The sequence below is a fragment of the Cuculus canorus genome, chromosome 4, assembly GCF_017976375.1.
Source record: "Cuculus canorus isolate bCucCan1 chromosome 4, bCucCan1.pri, whole genome shotgun sequence".
NCBI lineage: Eukaryota > Metazoa > Chordata > Aves > Cuculiformes > Cuculidae > Cuculus > Cuculus canorus.
This window is the reverse complement of record NC_071404.1, coordinates 11,420,789-11,446,847: the sequence shown is the minus strand read 5'-3', so window position 1 is coordinate 11,446,847 and position 26,059 is coordinate 11,420,789. Positions and strand designations below refer to the sequence as shown.

Sequence of the window (26,059 nt, the reverse complement as noted above, 5' to 3'; positions counted from 1 at the left end):
CAGCCCTCCGATCATCTTTGTAGGCCTTCTCTGGACCCATTCCAACAGTTCCATATCCTTCTTATGTTGAGGATTCCAGAACTGGACACAGTATTCCAGACGAGGTCTCACAAAAGCGGAATAGAGGGGCAGAATCACTTCCCTCAACCTGCTGGCCACACTTCTTTTGATGCAGCCCAGGATACGGTTGGCCTTCTGGGCTGCGAGCACACATTGCCGGCTCATATTGAGCTTCCCATCAACCAGCACCCCCAAGTCCTTCTCTGCAGGGCTCCTCTCAATCACATCATCCACCATCCTGTATTGAAATCAGCCATTGTCCCGACCCAGGTGTAGGACCTTACACTTGGCCTTGCTGAACCTTATGAGGTCCTCACAGGCCCACTTCTCCAGCCTGTCCAGGTCCCTCTGGATGACATCCCATCCTTCCGATGTGGCAACTGCACCACTCAGCTTGGTGTCATCCACAAACTTGCTGAGGGTGCACTCAATCTCACTGTCTATATCATTGATGAAGATATTAAACAGCACTGGTCCCAGTCCGGACCTCTGAAGGACACCACCTGTCATGGAACTCCATCTGGACTTCAAGCCATTGACCACTACTCTCTGACTATGACCATCCAACCAGTTTCTTTTTCATTGAACAGTCCACCCATCAAATCTGTATCTCTCCAATTTAGAGAGAAGGATGTTGTGGGGGACCGTGTCAAAGGCTTTGCAGAAGCTATTGCTACTGCATGAAGCTATTTCAGAAAAAAAAGGAAAGAGATACATAGCCTAACTTAATGTAAATGGACAAAAATAACAATAAAAAAGTTTCATTCACACTACAACAACTAGTTTTTCCATGATTCATACTCGGAACAAAGCAGATCCAAAATTTCCATGGCTGAAAGCGATACATTATCTAGGTTTGCTTGGACTGGGAACTGAGAATCACCCACTCAGAGAATCACAGAGACAGATGCTGTGATGTGGACTGCTTCTCTGAGCTGAAAAGGGGGGATCCACAGAGAAGGAAGGTTTACAATGATGTCTCAGGTACAGTTGTAAGACTCCAGACATCTGAGGAATAAGCACACAAAAAGCTTTTAAGAAAATTGTGACTTTCCATCACAGTGAGCTATCACAGACTCCTTAAGGGAGTATCAGAGGAATCTAGCGCCTGTTAGCCCTGCTGAAATAGTCAGAATTGATGTCTGAAGGCTGACTCTGACCTTCGTCTGGGATTTACAGAACAGCACACTGTGAAAGAACAGGCTTAATCCTTTGACAAACAGGATTGTGTCTTTGATGAGAGATTTCAGCTCAGTTAGTCCAGATACATATCTCTGACTGGTTTGTCCTGTAAAACCTAAAACACACTTGAGTAAATGTTCTTTAAGTGAATTAGACTATATAGAACTATATAACTCTGTGAAAATTAATATATCAGATCCAGAATGATGTTTTGTCTTCTGTTATTAAAATAAAATAAAAGAAGAAATAAATCCCTCAATGTTCACAAAACCATAGCGAGAGGCAGACACCAATCACCAAGAATGTTTTGTGTGACCAATTGAGCAAAAACCAATAGTGTTCAGGCACATTTGTGCTTCCCTTCACAATAATGGGCTGAAGCTAACTGCTGTGATATGGACCACAGGGAACTTTGGTGTGCTGCCCCCATTAAAATGAGATAGACAGATACTTTCAAGGCAGTTTTGCCTTCCCATTACGTCTTACACTTCTTTGGGGTCGAATCTTGTCATTTTGGGAGCCTGTATACTCTCTTGCGAAACAAGACAGCTGATTTTAACCTGTGGATGGAGGATCTCCAGTTATCTTAGATGAACTCTATTATTTAGCACATAAAAAGACAGGGAAAAGTCAGGATGCTCAGGAGGATGAAATTTAGAGGGTTACTAACAAAACGGTATTATCTACTCACTGTCAAAAATAGGCAACATATCAGGACTTACCTTGGTATGCAAAGGCACTGTGATATCTCAGATCCAGTTATAAATTCCTGTAGTATTATTCTGTAATACTTAATAATCATTATATGTGAGATTTTTATAGATATAAGGCAGACCGATTAAAAAAAGAATAAAAACAAAAAAAGCCCAGAGAATAGAAAATGCTAGACTTCACGGAGGACAGAAATCTGTAACTGGGAGGACTTTTGAATTAGACAGTACCTGAGCTTATTTTTCTTGTTTGCTGCTACATTCTTTAGAAAGATGTTATTGTTTCTCTTCTGAATGAGTAAAGAAGGAAAATTTAGTCTTCAACTGACCACTCACCCAAAATATCTGCTATGATACAGTTAGTTTACTAAAGCACTAAATGGTTTTGGGATTTATATTTATATGCTTGTAAATGAGGAAAAGCATGGTTATAGCACAGAGAGAACAGGTGCCCAATAACTACTCTTAGCCAAGAAATTTAGGATTCATAGCTGTTCTTCTTTCTCAAAACTTCCATTGAGTTTTGCAGTTCATATTTATGAGACTATAACTATACGTGTATATTATAGCCAAGAGCCATTTATTATTGCTTTTATACTTTGGACACCTTGTTCAATTTATATAAGCATAAAGAACCTATATACCATATTACCTCAATGAAGATAAAAGGTCAGTGAAAGGGCAGCTTCTATCTTAACTAAAATGGATCACGAACTCAAAAGCAGCCTACAAACAACAAAAAAACCTCCAGATAATGTAGTTTCACTGTTATTTGCCTTCCCTACATAAAAATTTATTAAAACTAGAACCAAAAGACAAGAGTACATGCCCTGCTTTTTACCAGGACAGACAAGAAAGCAGATGTTTAAGGAGGTAGTTTACAATTAGTGTCAGGTTGAAGAGGAGTAGTAAGGCATAATTTGTTTCTGTTGGATATCCTCAGCAGAGACAAAGGTATATTGTATTAAGGTAATTCAATCTGTTTTGGAACAATTATGGGTCACCTAGCTCAGTCGTAGGCTTGTGCTATTGTCTGGTTAAACATCTAGGAAAATAGGAATTTATGATTTGGATATATTGTTGGTACACTGCAGACTTACAAAACCAAGGATAAAATCAATGTCTGCAGATATTAATAGCTATATTATTTTTTTGACCTTTAAAGCAATCCTGAGATTATGTTTAAGGTTCTGTTAAACATGTGTAAGACCTTTCCACGCCTTTAAACATAGAGAAGTAGGCAGAAAGTTAGCAGAATTCAGGTTACTCAGACCACAACAGCACAGAGTGGAGTGTCGACTGCAAAATACACTAAGGGAAGCTTTTCTATTTCACCCATCAGTCTTGCAGAGATGTAACAAACAACACAGAAAGATGAGATGCTCTCATTTCCAGAGCTCGGTATTTGAAATGCTGAGCAGTTTCTATCACTCACACCAAATTCTGGATTTCTAGAGGCAAATGCAAAGGGGCAAATTCAATGGTGAACGCATTTTGGCAAAACAGAAGCTGGTCTGGCTCTTACACTGAACCTTAAAGGAAAAGATCTCCCGACAGTGTACTGAGAATTACATTTGAATTCCATTCAAGCCTCTGAACATCCTGGGACTTGTAGTTCCCCGGGGAGTGCCATTAGCCCTAAGAGCCTTGCGCTGCAAGGCATCCTGGGAGTTGTAGTTCCTCGGGCAGAGCGGTATGGCCCTAAGATCGCTGCGCCGCAGTGCATCTTGGGAATTGTAGTTCCCGTCCACAACGCCAATATGGGTCAGTGGGCCCCTGAGGGTGCGAGCCGCAAGGCATCCTGGGAGCTGTAGTTCCCCGGGCAGTGCGACATGGCGGCGGTGCGGGCGCTGGCGATTCTCGGAGCCGCGTTTCTCCTCGCTGCTGGCGGCCAGGCCAGCAAATACTCCCGGGAAGCCAACGAGGGTTTGGCGGCCGCCGGCGCCAAGCGGCGGGAGAGCGGGGAGTTCCGAGTAGTGAAGCTGAACCAAATCTGGGAGAAGGCGCAGCGGGTGAGTGAGGCGGAGCGCGAGGAGCGGGGAACATGACGGCGCTCTGAGCGGGGGGGGGAAGCTCTGACCGAGCTGTGAGGGGGGCTCCGACACCGCTCTGAGAGGCGAAGGGGGGGCTCCGGACCCTCATTCTCTGTCACAGCCTTCTCTGTCAGCCGCCTCAGGAGATGGGGTGCAGCGGAAGAATCACAGTGGGCAGTGTTTGGAGCCGCGGGGCTTGTGTGTAAGGAATCATAGAATCACTAAGTTGGAAAAGACCTCTTGGATCATCGAATCCAACCATTCCTATCTGCCACTAAACCATGTCCCTGAGCACCTCCTCTACCAGTCTTTTAAACCCCTCCAGGGATGGGGACTCCACCACCTCCCTGGCAGCCTCTGCCGGTGCCCCGTGACCCTTTCTGTGAAAAATTTTTTCCTGATGTTCAGTCTGAACCTCTCCTGGCGGACCTTGAGGCCGTTCCCCCTTTTCTATCAGCTGTCACTTGGGAGAAGAGGCCAGCACCCTCCTCTCTACAAGCGCCTTTCAGATAGTTGTAGAAGGCAATAACTAAAGAAAAAAAAAAAAAAAAGCCGAGAGAGACAGACCCCGGCTTGGGGTTGCACTTCTGAGTTTTGCTTGGTTTTCAGGCAGCTCAGAGCAGAATGCAGCCAGCCCTCTCTCTGGGCCTGTCCCAGGCAGCTGGGAACAGTGGTGCTGTGTAAAGCTTCTCAGGAGGTGTCTCCTTCCCCTCTCCTGCCATGTGTACCTATCTATGTCATGGGAAATGTTGATCCTCCCATGTTTAAATCCAACATTTAGCTCTCGTGCCTAGGAAACAGAAGAGAGAGTGAAGTCCCTCTGTGACAGTGGAGGATCTGAGACTGGCTCCTGTGCTTGCTGGCTGAATGATTTAGCCCTTTAGTTAAGGGTTGTGATGCTCTCATCTGTCTGAAGGTGTTGGCTCTAGTTCCTGCTTTGCACAGGATGAGAGCTCACTGCATGGGAGAGATAGAAACCCTCTGCCTTGGTGGTGATGTCACCTGTGGTATTTCATTGATACCAAGTGATGTAGTCACATGCAGGAAGACCAACAAATGCACATTACTGTTCCCAGATAAGACCCTTCATTTTGACAGCGATACTTGCGTTTCTGCCAATCTGAGATAAAAAATAAATAATTAGAATGAAAATACAGTAAAAATATTTAATACAGTGGAAATATTTATTTACAACAAAGCAGAACAGCTCCAACAGGAGGGAAAGAGTACAGTGCATGCTCAAATTCATGCCCTGAATATTGTGGAGCATGAGAGTTAGGGTCATGGCTGGTAAAGGTTCAATTCTTTAAGACAAAGGAATGTAGTTAATACTAATCCTGGGTTTCCTGTATTCTGAATAGGCATTCCCCAGCCTTATCAACTCAGAGGCAACTCAGGCAAACTCCCTGGGTTTAGTAAAAAAAAAAATCGAATCTCTGGCATAATGCTGTGTCATATATGGCTTCCCAACATGCCAAAAGAAGATATCAAAAACACTCCTTCCCTCAATGGGAGATGGATGGGATGGGTGCAGATGCAGTATGTGATAATGAAACTATAGCTGCGAACTTACAGCTGAAGAAGAAACGGTGTGGAAACCAGAAACAAACTGTGATAATAGTATTGTCGGTTTCCTCTTCTTTTTCCATTTACAGTATTCTTTCAATCTTCATACCTGGATCTTCTGGAATTCAGATTGCAGATGCTTTACATCATCTACATCAAGTCTTGGTGCTAAAGATATTAAAATATAAAATAGAGTAAAGTCTGTGAGGGTGAAGAACTAAGCTTTATTAACTTCTGTATGCTTGAGCCAGATTTTAGACAGGCAACACCTACTTGAACTAAATTTCCCACAAGCTAAATTTCATTTTTGAGTACAACTGACACCTAGCCTGTGTTTTAGAAAGTGATTTTTCAGCAAGCTTGTGTGTTAAACTTGTAAGTAATATTTGTGTGTGCCAATGCTGAACTCTTTCCTTCATTTTGGTAGTGGTGAGATAGAACTGAAAATAAGGAACTCCTTTGTTTTGACGTAAAAGGTTATCACAGTTCAGCATTGCAACACACAGCTGGATGAGCAGTGCTTTAGGAAGCCAGAAACTGTTACTTAGTGGGAACCAGGGGATGGCAAGCCAGAACTCCTTCCTGTTTCCCCGAGGGAGGGTTTGCTCTTTCTCCAGTATCTCTTTTCATAGGTGTATGTTTTATATAAAATCTTTAAAAAAAATATTTTAATACAAGAGTTTATCTTAGACCCTAGTTCTATAGATATTTGAGCCAGTGACAAAGTTTCACAGTGTATGTGATTTGGCCTGTTAGTGTCTTAACAGTCTACTGTGCTGTGGTTGTTGCTGTTGATGTAGTTCTGGAGTCGCCTGTTATTGGACCTCCCTGAGCACGCCAAAGCAGTAGTGGGCTCCAGAGTCTAGGGCATGTTGCACCTAGAAAATTTGTATTAAAGACTCCTGTCGTTGCAGAAGCAAGGGTGTAGGTAAAGCCAGGCAAACAGCAAACAAACCAGTGTTGTTGGAATGTTTCACAGATTTCCAGCACTCGCTCCCAGAATTGCCAGGTATCTGTCTTGGACGTTAACATCCAGGCAGCATAAGGAAGGAGGAATGATTGTAAGGAAGTTGGTGCTTTGTCATTTAATCATTAAACTTAGCTTTTCACTTCTACATCTAGTTAGTTATTCCAACATGTGACTGATGTTAGTAAAGTGATGTGAAGATTACCTATTGGCATTTTTTAGCTCCTGTCATTCAGAGTCCTACATGAGGTGATCTTGAAGGTAGCAATTCTTGAACTATAGCAGAAGGAAGCATAGCTTGAAATATGTGTTTTAAATTGGCCTATGCATTCACTTTTATGTTATATAAATAGGAGAGGCACGGGACTTCCAGGAGGTTTCAAAGGATATATAATGTTTAAAAGGAGTGTTACTTGAGTTTTATACTAAATTATAATGAGAATCAGAAAAGTATTATTGGAATCGGGAGACATTTGAATAGAATCTTTCTTTTTTTTTTTTTAACATAAGGAAAAATAAGCCTAATGAAAATCTGAATTTTTTATTAAGTGTTTAAAATGTTTGGTTGATGATGAGATGCCTCCAAGCTTTATATTCAGAAGTTCTGATATTCTTCCCTGGAACTTGTAGAAAACACAAAACTCTACGTGTTTCTGAGATTGCACTAACTGTAGAGAGTATCTAACATAAAATACATTGAATAATCTTTTATACAATAGTGTGTCTCTGATGATGAAGTCATACATTTAAATGTTTTATTTTCCTATTTTTGCACTACTTAGGAGCTGAATTGTTATTCAAGTTATTGCTGGTAACTTTTTTCCTGGATTTGCTCAGTTTGACTAAGTATTAAGTCCACGCCACTTGCATACAAGCATTAGAGTACAGAACTACTGAGATGACTGTCGTTTCCTTCACAATTTGTAGCAAACTTTTCAATCCTTTTCACTTTTCCTCCTGAAGCATCAGGGAGCAATTCTTGCTGAGCAAAGCATTGTTACTTCCTGCCACTGCAGCAGTGACAGTGGCTGGCCAGGTCATCCTGCTCCAGAAAAGCAAATAAGTACATGATTAATGTATTTGGACTTTAGCACATACTAAGAATAATAAATGAAGTGGTTCCTTCCAAGTGCATGTCTTTTATCAAGCAGTTCCCCAAAAGTGCATGGTAAAGACTTTAGTATCACATAAATCATAAGTTTTAATGCTTTAGTATTAGATAAATTAGACATTTTAATGTGTTCTATAAGTTCTATATTTGCCTGTGATTCCAACTGCTCTAGAATTTATTACATTGTTTCAGTAAGCTGTGTGCGTTATAGAAAAAATCCTTAGTTTAAAAATTAGTTCTATTCAATAGCAGAAACTAATTAATAGGACAGCCTAAGCTGCAGGCAGAAACAATAATGTGCATAGGTTCCTGAACTTCTGTCAATAGGAATTTAGTGCATTACCTCAAGATAATTACATTATTCCTAGTTATTCTGAAATAACCTGCTGACACTGAAATGAGTGTCTCAGTCTTTCGAGTATCATTCTAATGTTTAAAAATACTATTGAGTTCTGAGTCTGTGTTTATTAAACATACTGCTTCCTCACTTAAAATGAAGATTTTTATAATCTGTAATCTGATTTTAATGATGAAAAAAAAAAGCCTACAATAAAATAAGGTTATCTCAGGACAGATGAGCTCAGGTGGTTCAGAGCTGGATCTGTACTCCCAGGAGCAGGATGCTCAGTGGTCTGAAGTAGGAGGACTTGGGCAGCTCAGGCAGAACTGTATTGGAAGTCACACTGCTTTTTGTTTTTAAGCGCGTCTCTTCTCTGGGCTTTTCCTTACTTCATCTTCTTGTTATTACCATGTATGCGCATACACACAAAAAAAGCTTTGAAGCACGAATATAATGTGTTACATTTCTTTGTTTTAAACTGAATAAAGTGTCTAGAATCTGAAAGTTCAGTTCAGGTTCAACTTAAAGCAAAGTTGCTTAGCCAACTGCATGTTAGTCATTGTCTGTGTTCCTATTTTCTCTGTATTTCAAAAAATTTCAAGCTGACCTATTATTCGTTTAAATCTTAATTGTTTTTTTTGGTAGCTTCAGCATCAATAACTTATCTGGAAGAGAAGGCTATGTGATCACTCTCTGTTAACACTAGTATGCTGGTGGCATTGCCATGTTCATAGGCAAGAGATGCTCTGTATGCAGCGGCTCACGCCTTAAGGCCCTTAAATCCAGACAGATACATAGCATTAGAGTAAAAAAAAAAGCTGTGCTATATTGGCTACAAATCTATATGGGCTTCTGAAGTAACGTTGCAGCAAGAGTTGTCTCCGCATATCTGAATACAAACATTTCTCTCTTCTCCTTAGCTTCATCTCTCTGCTGTGAAACTGGCAGAATTGCACAGTGATCTGAAAATACAAGAAAAGGATGAGTTAAGCTGGAAAAAACTGAAGGCTGAAGGGCTAGATGAAGATGGAGAGAAAGAAGCCAAACTGAGACGCAACTTAAATGGTAAGATTTATCTTTGCAGAAGAGGTTTAAACTTTGCATCAGACATATGCATGGTTAGACACCTGTCTTTGTGTTTGAACCATTGCATAACAGGTGGTCTTGCCAGACACGAAGCACATACGAATTCTTTGGAGTTCAGTGGGGAGCTGCAGGAGGCTAACGGTTTCCTTTGCTCCTGGTGTTTTCAGAAGACGTTATAAAACCTGAGACCTGTTTGTCTTAAACCGTTAACTTTTCCACTGTGTGCTGCAAAGTCCAGCACTGCAAGTCAAGGATGTGGCCAATTTCTCATCTTCTGTACATCCCTAGTTGGTTCTAATATTTCTGTGTCTTCTGTTCCCTTGCAGTCATTATGACTAAATATGGAATGAATGGAAAGAAGGACTCTCAGCTAGTTGATACAAACTACATTAAAGACGGTACAGAAAGTGATACACTAGATGATCCAAGACTCGAAAAATTATGGAGCAAGGTGAGTAAGGTTTTCAGGAACTGGAGTGAAGGAAGTCAGTGTTTCTTCATTGAGCTGTAGTCTGTGTCTTCTGAGAGCCGTGAGACTCGGAACTGAATAGCTTTAGTACTTTGTTTTTAAATACTAGCCAACCTGCTGTGCTGCATAGCTCATATTGTGCCTTGAAGGCATTCCACCTGCATCCAGGTAGGGCAGGTTCCCTTTGCCAAAGAAGACAGCTGCATCAGTCTGCATGAAGGATAAGATCCTGAGTCCACTGAGGAAAATCAGATTTTTTCATCAAATTTCACTGAACTCATGATTTTCCTTTGTGTGACTTTTAGGCTGTGTGGTAGTATACCTTTGTTTCCTCTATTTTTCTTATTGTTGTTTCTGGGTTTTTTTAAAAAAGATGCATACATTTGAAATAGAAGCATTTTGTATTATAGAATGTTTAAAAGTGAAATGTGTAATTGGAGGTGCTAAATAACACTTTCCCAACCTGGTATTCAAGGGAGAATTCCCAGGATTAGTATTAAAGTCTAAAAAATAGAAAGTGTACTGTCAGTCTGGGTAGTTTAAACAGGCAAAGCTGTAATCCTCAAGAACTGAATAATTCAGATTTTAAGAAACGAGTAATCAGGTAAAGCAAATAATACTTACACCAGTCTAGTACAGTGGTAATAAAGCAGAAAAAAGATTTACTGGGTTTTCAAATGTTGCTCTAACTAGATACGGCTCTGGCAAAGGACCTGGTGTCATGTGCTTTCAGGAACAGTAAAGTGCATCAGATAGAAATAGTGCCTAAGCAAAAAATGGTGGAAACTGAATAGGTATCAAAAACATTCGCTTTTGATCATGCCTTGCAGCAAATAAGTCATGAGATCTGTGGGTAGTGCTCCACCTGTCTGGCCAGTGTTTCCCTAATTGCTAAAAAGTAGTCCAGTAATGAACAAATCACTGTAGAGCAAATGCACAGCAGTGATAAAATCTTCACTTGCCTGTAAAGTAAGGTTGAATAAAGACTGCTTAACATCAGGCTGCATCCTTTGTGCAAACAGTCCTGCTAGAGTTGGATATGGAGCTCCGTGGCCCTTATTCCTGTACTAAATTGTTTCCCATGGAATAGAAATGACAGATACTTGATATGGACTACCCAGGGAAAAGTCCAGCTTTGTAAGCTGGAAGAAAACTTCCTTCTGACATTATTAAAGCCGCAATATCCGTTGATGTCTAAATCCTGACCTCATACTTATAAAAAGGGATTTAAAACCAAAGATCTTAAGGAAAAGCTGGACTTAATAATTTGCTGAATGTAGTGGGAAGCAGGAGTTCTAACAGTTGAGTACACTTAAAAGCATTTGGCCTGGTAAGCATAATGACCTCGTGTTTCTTCCAGGCCAAGACCTCTGGGAAGTTCTCTGATGATGAGCTGGATAAGCTTTGGCGAGAATTTAAGCATCACAAAGAAAAGGTTCATGAATACAATATTCTGTTGGAGACTGTGAGCAGAACAGAAGGTACCCGAACATTTCTCTGATGTTTTGAGATTGGTACAACTTATTTTCTCTGTATGTTGCCTGCATTGTTTCCAAGTATCTTTTAAACTCCTGAAGACTCACATTTCTGTCAGAACTGCTTGCAGATGCTAACATTTCCAGATATTTGCTGGGTTTAGCTCTGCATTAGCTGCCAAAGATCTCGCCAGCTAATGAAAATGTTGGTATTTCAGTTTCGGGATTCTGCCTGCATTTCAAGCAGGGAAAATACCATCAGGTTAGCAATGATGGCCATAGTAGTTTACTGGAAATTACACAGTAATTACACAGCAAGCATAGATCAACTGCTGCATAAATGCTGCAGTCCTAAGTGCTGCAGAACATGCATATTTTATCTCACCAGCTGGTAGCCCAAGAGGATATACTTGAATATCTTTGGCATATCTGATTCTGAGGTGTATTAAAGCATCGAGGATCTGAATCCAGCTTGCTGTACTAATTCTAGCCATAATTGTTAGAGCTGAAGTATTCTTATAAGGTATCTTTGATGTTTGCATTGTAGAGTCCAAGGTGCTCAAAGTCATTTCAACATCAGATGTCCTGATTGGTTCGTGCCCAGGGAGGAGGGCACAGGACTTACCAACCATCCCTATCCCATTTACCTGGGATATTGCTAACCTAGGAAAACAAGAACATTTGCTTATTAAAATCTTGTCTTGTGGCTCGTAGCAGTTAAAAGGCATTTCTGTAATATCACCCTCTAGAGCACTGAGGGGCATTGAACTTTATATTGACCTGCAAAAGTAATTACTGCTTCTTGAAGTGTGGTGTTGATGTTTTATTTACAATCAGCTGAAATTATAAGAACTTATTGTTTATTCACCTCAGATTTGGGGGATTTCTGGAGCTTTTGACTTATTGGGATTTGGCCAACAATTAGTAACACTTTCCTTCTTCAACAGATATCCACAAAAATGTTATCAACCCATCAGAAGAGAACCTGGTGAAAGAAGAAATCTTGCACAACAAACACAGAGAACTCAAAGACAAGCTAAGAAGCATCAATCAGGGGTTTGAGCGTTTGCGTAAAGTCACTCACCAGGGATATGACACAACTAGTGGTATGATACAGTGTTTTTTATGCTTATTTGGGTTTAATTTCATTTGAAAAACTTAAAAATCAGAGGGCAAGTAATAAGATGCAGTTACAGTACCACAATGAGCTGAAGAGGTGCATCCATCCTGTTCTTTTTGGAAGCCAACTCTAGAAGCCTAATAAAAGGATAGGGGCATCCTATAAAGATGATAGTTCTGTCTTCCATGACCACATGAGAAGGGATAGTACGCCTTCAGCCCAGAAGGACAGGTAAGTGAGACAACATGCAGGGCAAGCAATGCCATTATTCAGTTCCTAGGGTTTTTTTTTCATTTTTAAAAAATACTTGCTACTATAGCTTTAAATTAAGTACTTGGACTTTTCTCCCATTTTATCTAAATTGGCCTATTAGTAATGCAGTGCTTAATATATCTATATGTATGTATGTGTATAAGAAAACATGCTCATTTTTCATAGAAGCTAGGCATGAAAGCGTTGTGTACAGAGTTTCATTTAGTCATGTGTTTGTTTAGAATCTGAGGAACCAAGGGTGAGTGAAAAGAAAAATAAAAAAACAGTTCCATAAGCAAGAACACATACCTGCTTATTAATTTTACTGTTTTGGTAGAAATCTCAATTCATGCAAACCCTGTTCATCCGAACCACAAACCTGTTTTAGTACTGTGAATGTAGGGATATCCTTAATCACAGTGAAACAACTGCCTATTTAAAAGTCCATGAAAGCAGATTGAAAGAATTCATGTGCCGATTCCATTCAGCTTTGTTTGGGCAGTTCACTCTGCTCCTGGGTGGCCACAGTACCAGCTTTTTTAAGGGTTTCGTAATGAAAGACACAAGTGCTGTTCTGTTGCTACATCATCTATGAGAAGCAGCTAAAATGATTTATCAGAGCAGTAAAACCCCAAACTGAGGCTCATGAATGGAGTATGTAAATCAGACTGGAATGTTTTACGGCAAAAGGAAACTATTTTATTGTCAGAAATGTTGAAAGCAAAACCTCTTTGCTTTAAAAAATGAAGATATTATGATGATTTTTCTTTTTTAATTGTCTTGAAATTGGCGGAATTTTGTCAGCCACCTGCACTGAAGCACCCCAGTGACCAAAATTAAGTGGGCTCTGTCAAACAGGGATTTCACTGCAGGGTTTGTCTTGAGTTATTTTTAATGTAGTGCATGTGTCTGGATTTTCATTTAGTGGTATTTGTTTGTTTAGAATTTGAAGAACCACGAGTGATTGATTTATGGGACATGGCCAAATCAGCCAATTTTACTGAGAAAGAACTTGAATCTTTTCGGGTAAGTAGAATTCGAGTTGGATCTCTTCTGGAAAGATATTTTCCCACATGAAGATATACTCTGTATTGCTCTTCAGGTACCATAAAAAAAGAGTCACGCTTCTTTCTTAATATATAAACATGCATGTAACCAGGCATATGCATGGTTCTGTTGTAATCAGCAAAACAAAAATTCTGAATCCTGTGAAAACAAGTGTTGCATATTTAAAATCTTTGACAGATCCAGCCCTGCTTATAGGGTATGTCCTAGTTTTTCTCAATGTAGTACATAAAACTGCAGCCATAAGTGGTATAACAGTTTGAACTATTCCTGTCCTCTTCACAGAGTATGTGTCCTGAGTCACAGAGAAACTTAATTTACTGCCTTGAAGTAGCAAAACAAGGGCATGCTTTTGTGTGCAGAGACATTATATGTTCTTTGGTCCTCCTTGCAATGTGACAAGTTATCTGAGGACTCTGAACACCACAATTAGTCTGTCCACTGTCTCTGGGGCAAACTAAGTGGGGTTTGTGCTTGTTAGTTCATCCTATTTAAGATTCATTGTGGCAGACTGCAAAGCCAGAAGATGCTGAAGTCTGAGCAGAAAATAGCAAATCCAGGACCTGATTTTGAAAAGAAGCTTCTCTTAAAAATTGTTGGTTTCCCTCTGCCCCGTTCACTATTCTCTATGTGGCATTCACTGCTGTCATCTCCTAGCGCCTCACAGCCATCAGCAGTCTCCTTCTGAGGACTCTGCACTGGGATGTTTTCACCTGCACTGGGATTCTGCACCTGCCTTCAGAATTGGGTGTTTGGTTGGTGATGACAATGTATTGCCCAGACATTCTTAAGAAGTAAGGATCTGAAAAAACTTCCAGTGCTTGAATTAGTAAATTAGCATTAGGAATGTCTTGGCAAGAAAAGAGAGAGAAAGCCTTGGAAAGAAAATCCTGTGTGTTTCTTGTCTTAGGAGGAGCTGAAACACTTTGAAGCAAAAATTGAAAAGCACCATCATTATCAGAAACAATTAGAGATTTCACATCAGAAACTGAAGCACGTAGAGGAGACTGGAGATAAGGATCATCTGAACAGAAACAGAGAGAAATATGCCATGCTGGAAGAAAAGACAAAAGAACTAGGATATAAGGTCTGTATAAATACATTTTACCTATATGCTGAAAGTTAGCTCAGTAGTAGAGGGTATGCAGATTATCCAGTGCTGATTTTTCAGGTAATTTGAATGACTTCCAGAGGGGGAGTTTAAGGAAGAGCCGTGTTCCATGTTTAGTACGGGATATGCATAATTGGTTTTATAGACCTAATCCTAAAATGCATGGAATCTCTCTGGTCTCAGCTCTTCCTGGTGTCACATGTACTGATAACAGAATCTGGATAGATGATACTGATGATTCATTGTCTTACTCAAATTTGTTTGATGTGTTTTGTTTTCCTCATAGGTAAAGAAACACTTGCAGGACTTAACCAGCAGAATTTCTCAAGGTCTTCAACACAACGAATTATAAAAATTTGTTCTCCTTCATGGGATCAGTTTATTGACACAAAACAGATAATGTATTTTAGAACAGAATTTACCAAGGAGTCCTTCTGAAATAGTACAGATTGCACAGGGTTGTCCTGTAAGAAAATTTTTTTTTGGTTCACTGAATTGCCAGTTTTTTACTTGCACTATGATATTAAATGATTAGATTATAAATTTAAGTTGCACATCTTGGATCATGTAAATCTTACATTTGAGTCAAGTAACATTCTTTGAAATGAGTGGTTCTGTCAAAAGGAAAAACCTGTGAACTTCCAGAACATTCCTGCTAGTAAAAAAAATACTAATCTGATAGTCAGGAAAGGTATTCTGATCAATGAAAGTAAATACTGAGGTACAGGAAGTTAAAACAAAGGCCAGAATAGTCTTTCGTTTCAGTGCCTGGCCTGATATATTTCCTGCTGAAGGTAATGAAATATTCCCACTGACATTGAGCAGTGGCTCCAATCTGCACTGTATGTGAATCTTTCTTTTAAAGGGGGAGAAAGAGTAAGAGAGAACAAGTACTGAGGTCAATTCACAGAGTTTAGTTACAGACTAACACATCTGAAGTTACTGAATGTATGTGTACAATTATATTGTTCATGGTTGCTTGGTTTTGTTACGCTTACTTAGTCATTAAAAACTCAAAAGAAGATATTGGAAAAGTTTGGGTTTTTTTTTTTCTTCCCTGTCATTTAGTGAGAAGTAACTAGACAGGTCTTTTGAGCATGTTGCTTATTCCTTTAAACTAAAGTTCCCTCATTCATTAGTTCTAAGACAGGAGCAGTAGTGCTGCACCACGAGAATATGTTTCTATGTTCTGAATATGCAGAAAGCTTTCTAAAGCAACTTCGCTCTGAGCACATACTCCAGTACAACTCATAACATGCAAGTGATCTGAACCAAAATTGTGATAGCAGTCTCACTTGCATTAAGCTTTTTTTAATTCTTTTATTTTAATGTTAGCAAACAGTTATTTATGTTCAAGAGAATCATTGTCCATCACGAGAAATGATTAACCATTAACATTAGTTGTCACCTTAGAGAAGGTTCAGTTAATGTAGTTCATGGTGTACATTCCATTTAGCTGGTAAAAGTAAGACCCAAAATAGCTAACGCCCAGTGACGAGAAGACTGGTTTGGTCTTTTCCTAGATGCTGCACATCCTTTTTTTCACCAGACTATCACTTTAAAGGCTGTTCAACCTTCTTAAACACAGCAGTAGCTATATTTTCTTACAGGTTTATCTTGATCATTATGTTTTTCAAGGTGATCACGGAATAGAAATGCAGACTTTCATTATGATCTTCATTTTTCCCTTTGTTAACGTAAGAAATAAATCTATGTACCCGAAGGCAGTTTGGAATTGGTGGCTGTAGTTTGGATGTGGAGAGGCCTCCACTGCTGTCTTTGCGTGAGGAATTTGAACACATGCGCTAAATACATCCACAGAGGAAAGAAAGCAAGCAAAGCACTGAAATCTGAGTAGTTCCTGTGCTGCAGTCCTGACTGGTTTGTACAAGAAGGGAAAAGCTTTTACTGAACATGTTCAGGTACTGCTGCTGGGGGAAATGTGTTGCACAAGGGAAAGCAACGTGAGTATCTCGGCCTACAATAAAGGCAGGCAGGGCAGCTGTATGGTCTGCGCAGGACAGTATAACAGCTGAGTTTCAGGTGTGTACTTGAAATAGAATCTGCTTCTTGAAGAATGTCTGAAATAGCACAAGGTGCTGGATTCATAGAGCACATAACCAGGGTAAGATCAGCAGTAGTAACGGTTGTCTCCAACTGCAGAGCTTCTTCAGCACAGGCTGTGAAGAGGTGATGATTGTCCCTCGTCTTTACCCACCATGCTATGACAGTAATTGGGCTCAAAGGCCGAGTGGGCTCCAGCAGAGAGAATGCTTGGCAAGCGCTTCAAAGTACAAGATGCTAGCTAAATATTTACAATAATTCGAAATTAGGAACAAGTCAGATGATCAGTGGCAAAGGTTGTAGACTCGGGTCAGTATGGTCACCTCACCTTAGTTATTTAACATCACTGTTAATGTCTTTGGGCCCAAAGCTTGTTCACACAAACCCAGAGGAGAAAAAAACATTAAACAGCAGTGGTTGCTGAATGCTGCTTGCCCCTGAAATAGTCTGTAGCTGCAACAGCAGAGAGTAGATATTAGGGTTTCCATTCCTATCAAAGTTCTTTGAAGTTTTCCCTACTTTTTGAGATCTGGGGACAGTACAAAGACTGGTGAGTTGCAAAGTCTGATTCCGCTCTTGTTTCTACAGTCTGCATCTCACACATCTATGTATGTACAAGTCAGTTAATTATTGTAGATTTTAGGCCTCCAAAGACAATTCATGTGGCCAAAATAAGAAGAGTATGTAGTCTTTGTAGTCTTTGAGATGTTAAAGATCAAAAAACGCTTGAGTCACCATTCTTGTGCTTCTGTAAATAGCAACAAAAATTCAAAGGAAAAAGATCTAAATTAAATATGCCTGCAGTGGTGTACCCAAGAGAAGGGTGGATAATGGTGTTCATAGGTGAGACTGCACAGAACGCACATCTGAATGGGAATCAGAATCATTAGGTTGGAAAAGACATTAGAGATCATCGACTCCAAGCATACCTGTCTACTACTAAATCATGTCCTCCAGCACCTCATCTACCCACCTTTTAAACATCTCTAGGGGTGGTGACTCAACCACCTCCCTGGGCTGCCTCTGTCAGTGCGTGGGGACCATTTCTGTGAAGAAATTTTTCCTAATATCCAATCTAAACTTCTCCTGGCGCAGCTTGATGCTATTCCTTCTTGTCCTATTGCCTGTCACTTGGGAGAAGAGACCAAAACCCACCTCTCTGCAACCTCCTGTCAGGTAGTTGTAGAGAGCAATAAGGTCTCCCCTCAGCCTCCTCTTCTCCAGGCTAAACAACCCCAGTTCCCTTAGTTGCTCCTCATAAGACTTGTTCTTCAGCGCCTGCACCAGTTTCATTGCTCTTCTCCGGACATACTCCAAGACCTCAATGTCTTTCTTATAGTGAGGGGCCCAGAACGGAACCAAGTATTTGAGGCGTGGCCTCACCAGTGCGGAGTACACGGGCAGAATCACTTCCCTGGACTTGCTGGTCACACCGTTTCTGATACAAGCCACGACGCTATTGGCCACCTGAGCACATTGTTGACTCATGTTCAGTCGGCTGTCCACCAACACCCCCAGGTCTTTCACTGCCAGACAGCTTTCAAAAACCATCAGCTTTTAAATAGTATTTGAACCTTCCCTTCCTTAACTGGTATTTTATCTGATCCTTTCATAATTATTCAAATTACTAAGTTTTTCAAACCACTTAGAGAAACAATTTGAAATAAAAAAATGGAAGCAGAAGGAGTAAAGAACTGCATTTCTTAGGGGAAAAAAAGGAAGTTCAGAATGTTTCATGGTTTCTATGGTCTATAAAATTCTGCCCTGAAAAAGAACCTCAATTTAAATAAATGTGTCACTGATTCCACATAGGAATAATTTTATTCATTAAACAGGTTGGGAGTGGAAATAAGAGGGAGATAAATACACAAGTCATTAAATACAACAGAAATAACCAAGCCTTTATTTTTATAAATCCTACGTCCTGCACGCTGGTAGAGTAGCTCAGATCAATCATTCTACGAGGGACAGCCACGATGGCAGATGTATTGTTGTAATGATTTCCCATCACCTCCCAAGGGATTCTGATGCCTAATTGATCAGGCAATAGTCAGAGTATTTAAATTTATCAAATAGAGATCATTTACATTTTGTAAGCTGAGGTGCTATCTGATTTCCTTGGCAGGGCTCTCTTCCTAGTGTCAGGCCACATCCTGGGAGGTAAGCTGGTTTCTCCATTTCTTGCTGTCACCTTTTGTGCATATCTACAGTACCCTGGCTTACCTCCTAGGATGTGGCTACTTCAACAGCTGATCTGGAATGAGTGTTTAGAAGGGCTTTGCACCGTGGCTGGGTAGCAGAAGGCAGCCCCCAAGTCCCAGCTCTAGAGCGCAAAGCACACCTGTAGGTACGCTTCCTACGGCCCAGTACACAGGGTCTGCAGCTCTGTCTCAGCGGACATCTCGCCCCCTGGCAGGGGCCCCAACTCATCGTATTTTCAGTTCTGCCGTTTGTTCAATACGTGAGTTTAGGTGACTTGGTGCAGTCACACTCCATGAAAGAATGTAAGTCCCCAGCCAGGACCCAGCGTGTCTCAGTGCCCAGAAAGCAGAGCACTGCAGTGGGAGCCAAGGCTGCTGAGTGCTTCTCTGCAGGCTCTAATCCAAGAGCACATGTCAAAAGCCCAAATACAGTGTTCAGCTCAAGACTAACCCAGACAGAGGTAACAGACAGTTCACATGCTTGGTTCACAATATATTCATCGTCCACAGACCTTCCCTATCCCTGTTGGGTACTGCTTTGGAGAAGTGTTTGGGTTTCAGGTTTGCTTTGTTTGTTTAAAAACGTACCATTTCTCATATAAAAATCTACCAGTAAGTGGTACACAGGCAATTCTAAAATAATTTTTAAATATAATTTTTCTTTTCATAGCGTTTAATTAGAATAGAAGAAATAAATTAAAAAGTCATGAAATCTAAGTCAATAAATAGAACAGACCATTGCTTTCAGTACAAACAGACCTACCTTTGAAACAGACAACAGGGAGCTATGAGAGACAAAGACTGTATTTTCCATATATGCTATGTTACGTAACAAACAGCTTCTAAATACCAGAATCAACTTTTCCAAATACAACATGCATTTCAGACCATTCCCATAGCACTAGGGAAGCAAGTTGTTAAACTACAGAGAAGGAAGACTGTGTGGATTTCTTTTACTAGTATCCAGAGTCATAAAATGGAAGCATTCATAAAATCTGTCCACTTGAGCCAAAATATATTTATAAACTGCCATTCACAGTAAATATTTCAAGTTGAGCCACGTTTGGTACAGCAATGATTGTAACTCAAATGCTTTTATCAGTAGTCCTAACATATCCAAATTTTCATGTATATTATCCCACTGAACTGAAGAGCATTTCCTAAATAAAAAAATAAAGTAGTATACAGATATGAATGCTTAACATGTGATTGTTAAAACAATGGATACATTAGTATAGCATGTAGGTATTTTGTTCCTTCACTCATACAATAACTTACCAGAAGGTTGCACGTATCATCTTAATAAAACTAATCATTTTCAGTCTCACAGGTTGCCAGTCAAGAATTGGTCTATTGTAACTTAAACCTGGTGATTTCTATAGGGAAAATGAGTGTAGGATCACTTTGAAATAAACCTCTTACAGAAATAAAATGCTATTTAATATTTTGAAGTTTTAATTTTCCAGGGGACTTACTTTAAAGGGGAAAGAGAGCTACATTATTTTAAAAAGAAACACACTGAGAACTTGAAACCTGCATGTGAAACCCAATAATTTTCAATGCTTGGCATCAGATCTGGGTGTTTAAATTCAAATTTCAGTTTCTAATTGAAAAAGATGTCTCAACCAGAACCATTAACTAAATGGTTCGTAAGTGGAGAAAGAGTCCATTCTCCAACCTCAATGCAGATCCAAGACTTTTGCTTAGAATTCCAAAGATACTAGTATATAGAGTCTTCGTTCATACCAGTTCCTGGGGCCGTTGATGATCTAGTATTTGCTCCATCTTGAAGTTCAAGAAAACAGAAGGGGAGTGAGACAAACTATGTGCAAAAGTGACATCTCCGAAAGAACTCACTTCCATGGCAAGAGCTTAGGAATCCAGGATTGCTGCTCATTTGAGTTCAACAGCGGACTGCTGGCAGTGGAAAATGCAGTCATTTTCTCCCAGTTTTTGCAAAGAAGTTTTCAGGTTATACGTTGTTCCTAATCTGTACCAAACTGACACAGATTCTTACAGGAAAAATACATTCCAACAGTCTGAACACCTTCCACGCAGGTAAATGTAGGCTGGAACACTTGAATTATTCTTCTCCAAGCCCTTCTTCAAGCAGCTAGTACCGATGATCCATGTGGAATGCATATGTCTTAAACAGTTTTTTCATTAGCTTCACGTTGCTGGTGTCACTAAACCCTTACAATTGATCATTTCAGGTCTTGTGCAAAGTGCACAAGTTTCCTTGTAGAGAAATGAGTTTTGCAGAACTGCAAAACAAAGGTTTCATTCATGAGTAGTTATTAATTCAGGATAAGAACATGCCTTCCCAGAAATATGCTTAGGAATTATTTTCCTTCTCGTTTTATTGTCATCTTGTATAAACAGCTGTGCTAGGATTTTTTAAAGAAAATACAGCTAATGCACCCAAACAGGGCAATCAGAAGTCCAAATAAAAGTACTGCTGCGGTACACATCCAGTATTACAGAAGAAACAGGAATGAGCATATTTAGCCACAAGCATACAGTGAGAATAAATGTGAATTCTCTTTACCTCCTTCAAACCAAGGAACAAAGCAACTCATTCTATTCAGCTTTGAGCACTTATAGCTTTCCAGTGGTACAGCAGAGACAGAGAAGGACTAGGTAGTTCAGCGCTTTCAGATTGACAGCCTTGCTGCTTGGCCACCAGGTTTTGTTTTATCCAGTTGCTTCTGAATCTTCTTGCGCTGCTCAGGTCAAGAACCATGCTGCTATAGAGAGAGACGGGGTTCCTGTCACAGGCCAAACCAGAGATGTGGCCAGCTGCAGGCTGTAACTTGCACTTTGACAGTTCCCCAACCAGATGGACAGCAATGAGAGGGTGTGAACATGTTAAATGTTGTCAGTATAAAGAAGGGCTTGGCCTGAGACACACACACTGGAAGGAGTATCTAGTGTCAGCCAATCTCAACAGCAACCCACCTGGGACTTAAGTCCAGTCACTGCAGGCAATGCATTCTCACAGCCACCACTTACGGTCACTAGTTTCATGCATTTACTGTTAAAAGCACAGAGATGGCAAAAAAAATAATCCAAGCCCAGTTCCTGGGCTTTCAATAGACCTGATTAGTCTCTAGGATATATCTCAGCTATTATAAATGACACTGGTATAGCTGAACACAGAACTAGGTGCGACTTCAAGCCAACTCAGGGTGGTGTCCCTGTCATGGCAGAGCTCAGCTCCCACTATCCCTCACCCAACGCACATACTAAGCTTTCGTATACTTTCCACAGAGGAGAACAAACAGATGTGGAGGATAATTTCTTGACCCCATACATACTACAAACTTGAACCTTTTGCGTACTTGATGCAAGGACAATGAGAAACACTCCGATGCCGGATACAGCACGACAGTCTGGCTCTTCAGGGTGGACATTGGAATTAATTATCCCAGTTTCTGCTCTGTTTCTGGTAGAGACAGTGCCAACATACCTTCTGTTTGAGTGAGGACACAACAACCACCTCAGCCTGTTCCAGGAAACTCCACTTCCTTCCTACAATCACACTTTGTACGAGAAGCAACAATCCAGCTGGCAGTCTCCAGCCTTGGCCCAAACCGTGTGTACAGACTCAAATATGCTTTCTGTCACCCTGTTATCACCCTTCTTTTCACAGTACAATAGCTGGTACAGCACAGCTGTTGCTTTCTAGCTCTATGCTGACACCTACCTACTTCTCCATCAAGTTCCCAATATGAATTTTTCCCATGCTTCCCAGTTTGTGTCCAGTACTGCTGACTGCTGGTAGTAAAAGGACAGTGTCACCACAGCCTAACAGGTCACCACAGGTTACATCTTCCAACTGCAGCAGAGACACCAATCTGTGATGGATCTGAGTAATTCATTACATAATAAAACTTCAGCATCCAAAGGCCAGATTCCCTTCCTAGCATGCAATCTGCTCTATTTTCTGTATATGAACTATCCATAAATTGCCAGCTCAGCCCACAGATGAGTAAAATTTAACTTATACAATAGCAGATGCGTTAGCAGGCTTTTTTTTTTTTTCTTTTTTTTAGGGGTTTCACAACACTATAATGTAAAGTAGAGACAAATTACTGTCATGCTACATGTGCTTTCTGATCCCACTCCCCCATGGCACATTCCTCAGATAGGCTGACACTTATTATTTCAGTAGAATGGTGATGTTACATACGCCTCTGTGTACACAGTGGGATAATAAATTTGAATTATTTCTAGATGCTCTGATGCAGACAAATGTCTGAAAGCAAGTTTTAAAGTTAACTTTCACTCACTCTAAAGTTTCTGCTAAATTCAAAGTTTACTTGGCAGCTGCACTTTTATAAACTTGCCCCCTGCCTTAGGAAGTTATTTATTGTATCAGAATCCAGGAAGTAAATTGCAGAGATCTTTCTGTCACTTATGTTCCAGCCTTTCAAAGAAAAGTCCACAGGAGAGGAGGTTTTAAGCTGTAACCACTCAATCATCATTGTCCTAAGTCAGGACCTGAAGCTTGTCATCTTATAAGGCAATCATAAAGCCGGACTCATCAAAACTCGTCCAGATGTTTTTTAAATGTCACTTTTCCTTAATGCTCCTCACCTACACTGAAAAGACAAGTTTACAGAGCTACTCCTTATAAATCTACAGTTAATAACTTCTAATTCCATCCTTACTCTGCTTTGTTTGTTCTTATTGCTTTATGGTATTAAATTAATTTTTCATTTCAACCTAGACTGCAAAATAACATTTCTACGACTGGACAAATGAGAGCTGAAGAACTTCCCAGGTAAAAGATGAATAAAAATATAAGACAGCACTGTCATCTGAACAAAATGCATAATTTTAAGAGAAATGACTGGTTCGTAGCCCATAAAATTCTGTGTCTTCCTCCTGTGGTCAGTGTAGCAAATAGTGTGTGTGCTATCCCAGAAAGGTATTTATTGAAGGGTGCATGGTTCAGCACCTCAAAAATAAACGTAATCACTCATATTACAAATACACATACAGCTTTCCAAGCTGCACTAATTAAAACTGTTTTGTTTACAGCAGAGAGAAAAGCAAGGATTTTTTTTCCAAGCTATTTGCTGAAAACAACTTTTGGGGCAGATTTTCACACACAATTTAGATGCCTAAAGACACCCACTGGCACTTTCCCTGATTAGGTGCCAGAGTGCTACTAAAACCCAGACAACTCCTTTCACTGCTGGGCAATTAAATACCTCCAGACCCCAGCCCTCCATCCCACAGCCCATGTTAACCTGGAAAAATTCCATGACCCAAATACTTGCATACAAAAATGTTCCATAACAGCTTATGAACAACGCCATAAAACCCACTGAAGCAGTAGTTACTTTTGGCAGTAGCCTACTGAGTAGCACACAGTCCATGGTGAGCACAAGCCTACTTATAGGATTATGGTTTTATTTCCCAAGTTTGCCTCTGGAAATTGGAGCCACGTTATTTTCTTTATTTAGGAGAAAGCTCCTGTTGTTCAAATGAGAAAACTTTTTATGAGAAAGCTGTTTTTATGCTAATTAGGGATAGCAAAGAATTATTCAATGGAAGTTTTAGATTCAAGGTGGATTATCCGCTTTTGATACATGTTTACATAAGGGACAGTCTGGGAGATATAAAAAAAGGACTCAATTTATAAAACTGAATGTTTCTTCTGAGTACCTTGATTTTACGATATTCTGTATAAGAAACTTGAGACCGGATTTTCAAAAGCATATTTCAAAAACATATGTCCAGCTGCAGGAAAGTTGCTAAGAATTACAGGTAGTCAGTAACTATGAAATCAAAGCCTATGGTTTGACACAGTGTTTTTAAGAACAGCAGCACCCCAAATGTCCCTTCACATTATGTTGGTTAACAGACATAATTAAAAAACTTTCTCGTGTGTGCTTTTGTCAGTATGCATATACATGTGCATTCTGACACTACAGCTTTTAAATCTGAGCAACTTTAGCCAAAGATACAGAACTATTGGTGAGATACAAAACTGAATCATTTGTAGCAAAATTTAAGCATGACCGTAAATAAGAATATAAATTGAATAAAACTGTGTCTGAAAAAATCAGGCACTGAATTTTCTTGCTTTTGTAAGAGTCCATTAATATATTAATAGAGGTTTTACATATTTTATACACTCAGATATATACATATATTTTATTAGTAATGTGTGCTTACATACATACATATGCACACATGCCAACATATGTGTACACTTATGACACATACATTCACATTTCGTTATCTGCACACACTCTAGCTCTTCATTTTTAAAGGAAATGCCACAATTTAATAAAAACTGGAGTTGGTTCCAGGTTCTCCAGGATTTTAGAATTATAGAAAAAGGTAACTTACATCTGTCATTGCATATGAAAAATAATCAGGACTTTACAATCAAAGTAAAATAAAAAGAAAGACCACACACGCCTCTCATGCTACCAGTGTTCCAATTAGGAATCAAGATATTGGAATGAATCTGGTACAAATGCAATAAAGAATGGCAGCTTTTTGTATAAGTATTTTTTACAATAAATGTGAATCTTTTGCAAGAGAAAATAAGTACCGATTTATGGGAGCAAAAAGTTTTTTTCTAGACAAGTCATTGCTGGGCCCCCTTCTTCTTCTGCTCCAGCTCCTGCAAGCGTTCTTCCCGGCACTGAGCATGCTGTGTTCCCACTTTATGGGCTGTCTCGGTGGCTGCAATGTCAATTTGTGCATATCGGGATGATCCACCTCCTGAAACACCAAATGAAATCATGTAAAAGGCTATATCCCTCATATATTCCTGGGCAAAACTTAACCTTAAACCAGGGTTCAGCTATTGAGACACTTGATCTTGTTCTGGTCTTAAAGCAAGCTCTAAAAAGGGAGTAAGATGACAACCTCAAAACCTCAAAAGCTTTGTTATCAACATATTTTAGCTGTATGGTTTTCATCAAATAAGCAAATGAACCACTTGTATTTCTGCCCCAGCTTTGAATCTCCACCTCTACTCCTCCCAGGAGAAGACAAATCTGAAGTCGGCTCTCCCACTGTGGGAAGCTTCAGCAGCAGGCTAATAGTGAATGAATAAGTAACACCTGATACTTGAAAAGAAAACACCATTAGTGGGGCAGCCAGCAAGGATTCTTCTTTGTCTGGATTAGATACTCTGTGAAAGTTTAACAGATCAACCACCTTCAGCCTTAGACAGAATGACAATTTAGTTCAATAATTGCCAATAAAAGAGATAAAAG

At 39.9% G+C, this 26,059-nt stretch overlaps 2 protein-coding genes across 5 annotated transcripts in view; one reads left to right on the top strand and one right to left on the bottom strand.

Moving 5' to 3' along the window:
* Window positions 1–3,748: 3,748 nt before the first annotated feature.
* LRPAP1 (LDL receptor related protein associated protein 1) lies at window positions 3,749–15,466 on the top strand. Its single transcript, XM_054065024.1, has 8 exons — window positions 3,749–3,964; window positions 8,890–9,034; window positions 9,382–9,506; window positions 10,885–11,005; window positions 11,947–12,105; window positions 13,315–13,397; window positions 14,347–14,523; window positions 14,834–15,466. The coding sequence occupies exons 1-8, from the start codon at window positions 3,785–3,787 to the stop codon at window positions 14,897–14,899; spliced, it is 1,056 nt and encodes a 351-aa protein (XP_053920999.1). The 5' UTR covers window positions 3,749–3,784; the 3' UTR covers window positions 14,900–15,466.
* The window catches only part of DOK7 (docking protein 7), a 72,981-nt gene continuing 61,824 nt past the window's right edge, over window positions 14,903–26,059 (bottom strand). For all 4 annotated transcript variants that reach the window (XM_054065019.1, XM_054065020.1, XM_054065021.1 and 1 more), the window contains exon 12: window positions 14,903–25,559. In XM_054065019.1, coding sequence (XP_053920994.1) covers window positions 25,423–25,559 — 137 coding nt within the window. In that variant the 3' untranslated portion in view covers window positions 14,903–25,422. The remainder of the gene's footprint in view (window positions 25,560–26,059) is intronic.

What these genes read in the sequence shown, in the direction of transcription:
- LRPAP1 (XM_054065024.1), top strand. Translation starts at nt 3,785, where the DNA reads ATGGCGGCGGTGCGGGCGCTGGCGATTCTCGGAGCCGCGTTTCTCCTC. An exon ending in TCGAAAAATTATGGAGCAAG is followed by an intron (nt 9,507 to 10,884) that starts GTGAGTAAGGTT and finishes TGTTTCTTCCAG; the next exon opens with GCCAAGACCTCTGGGAAGTT. An exon ending in GACTGTGAGCAGAACAGAAG is followed by an intron (nt 11,006 to 11,946) that starts GTACCCGAACAT and finishes CTTCTTCAACAG; the next exon opens with ATATCCACAAAAATGTTATC.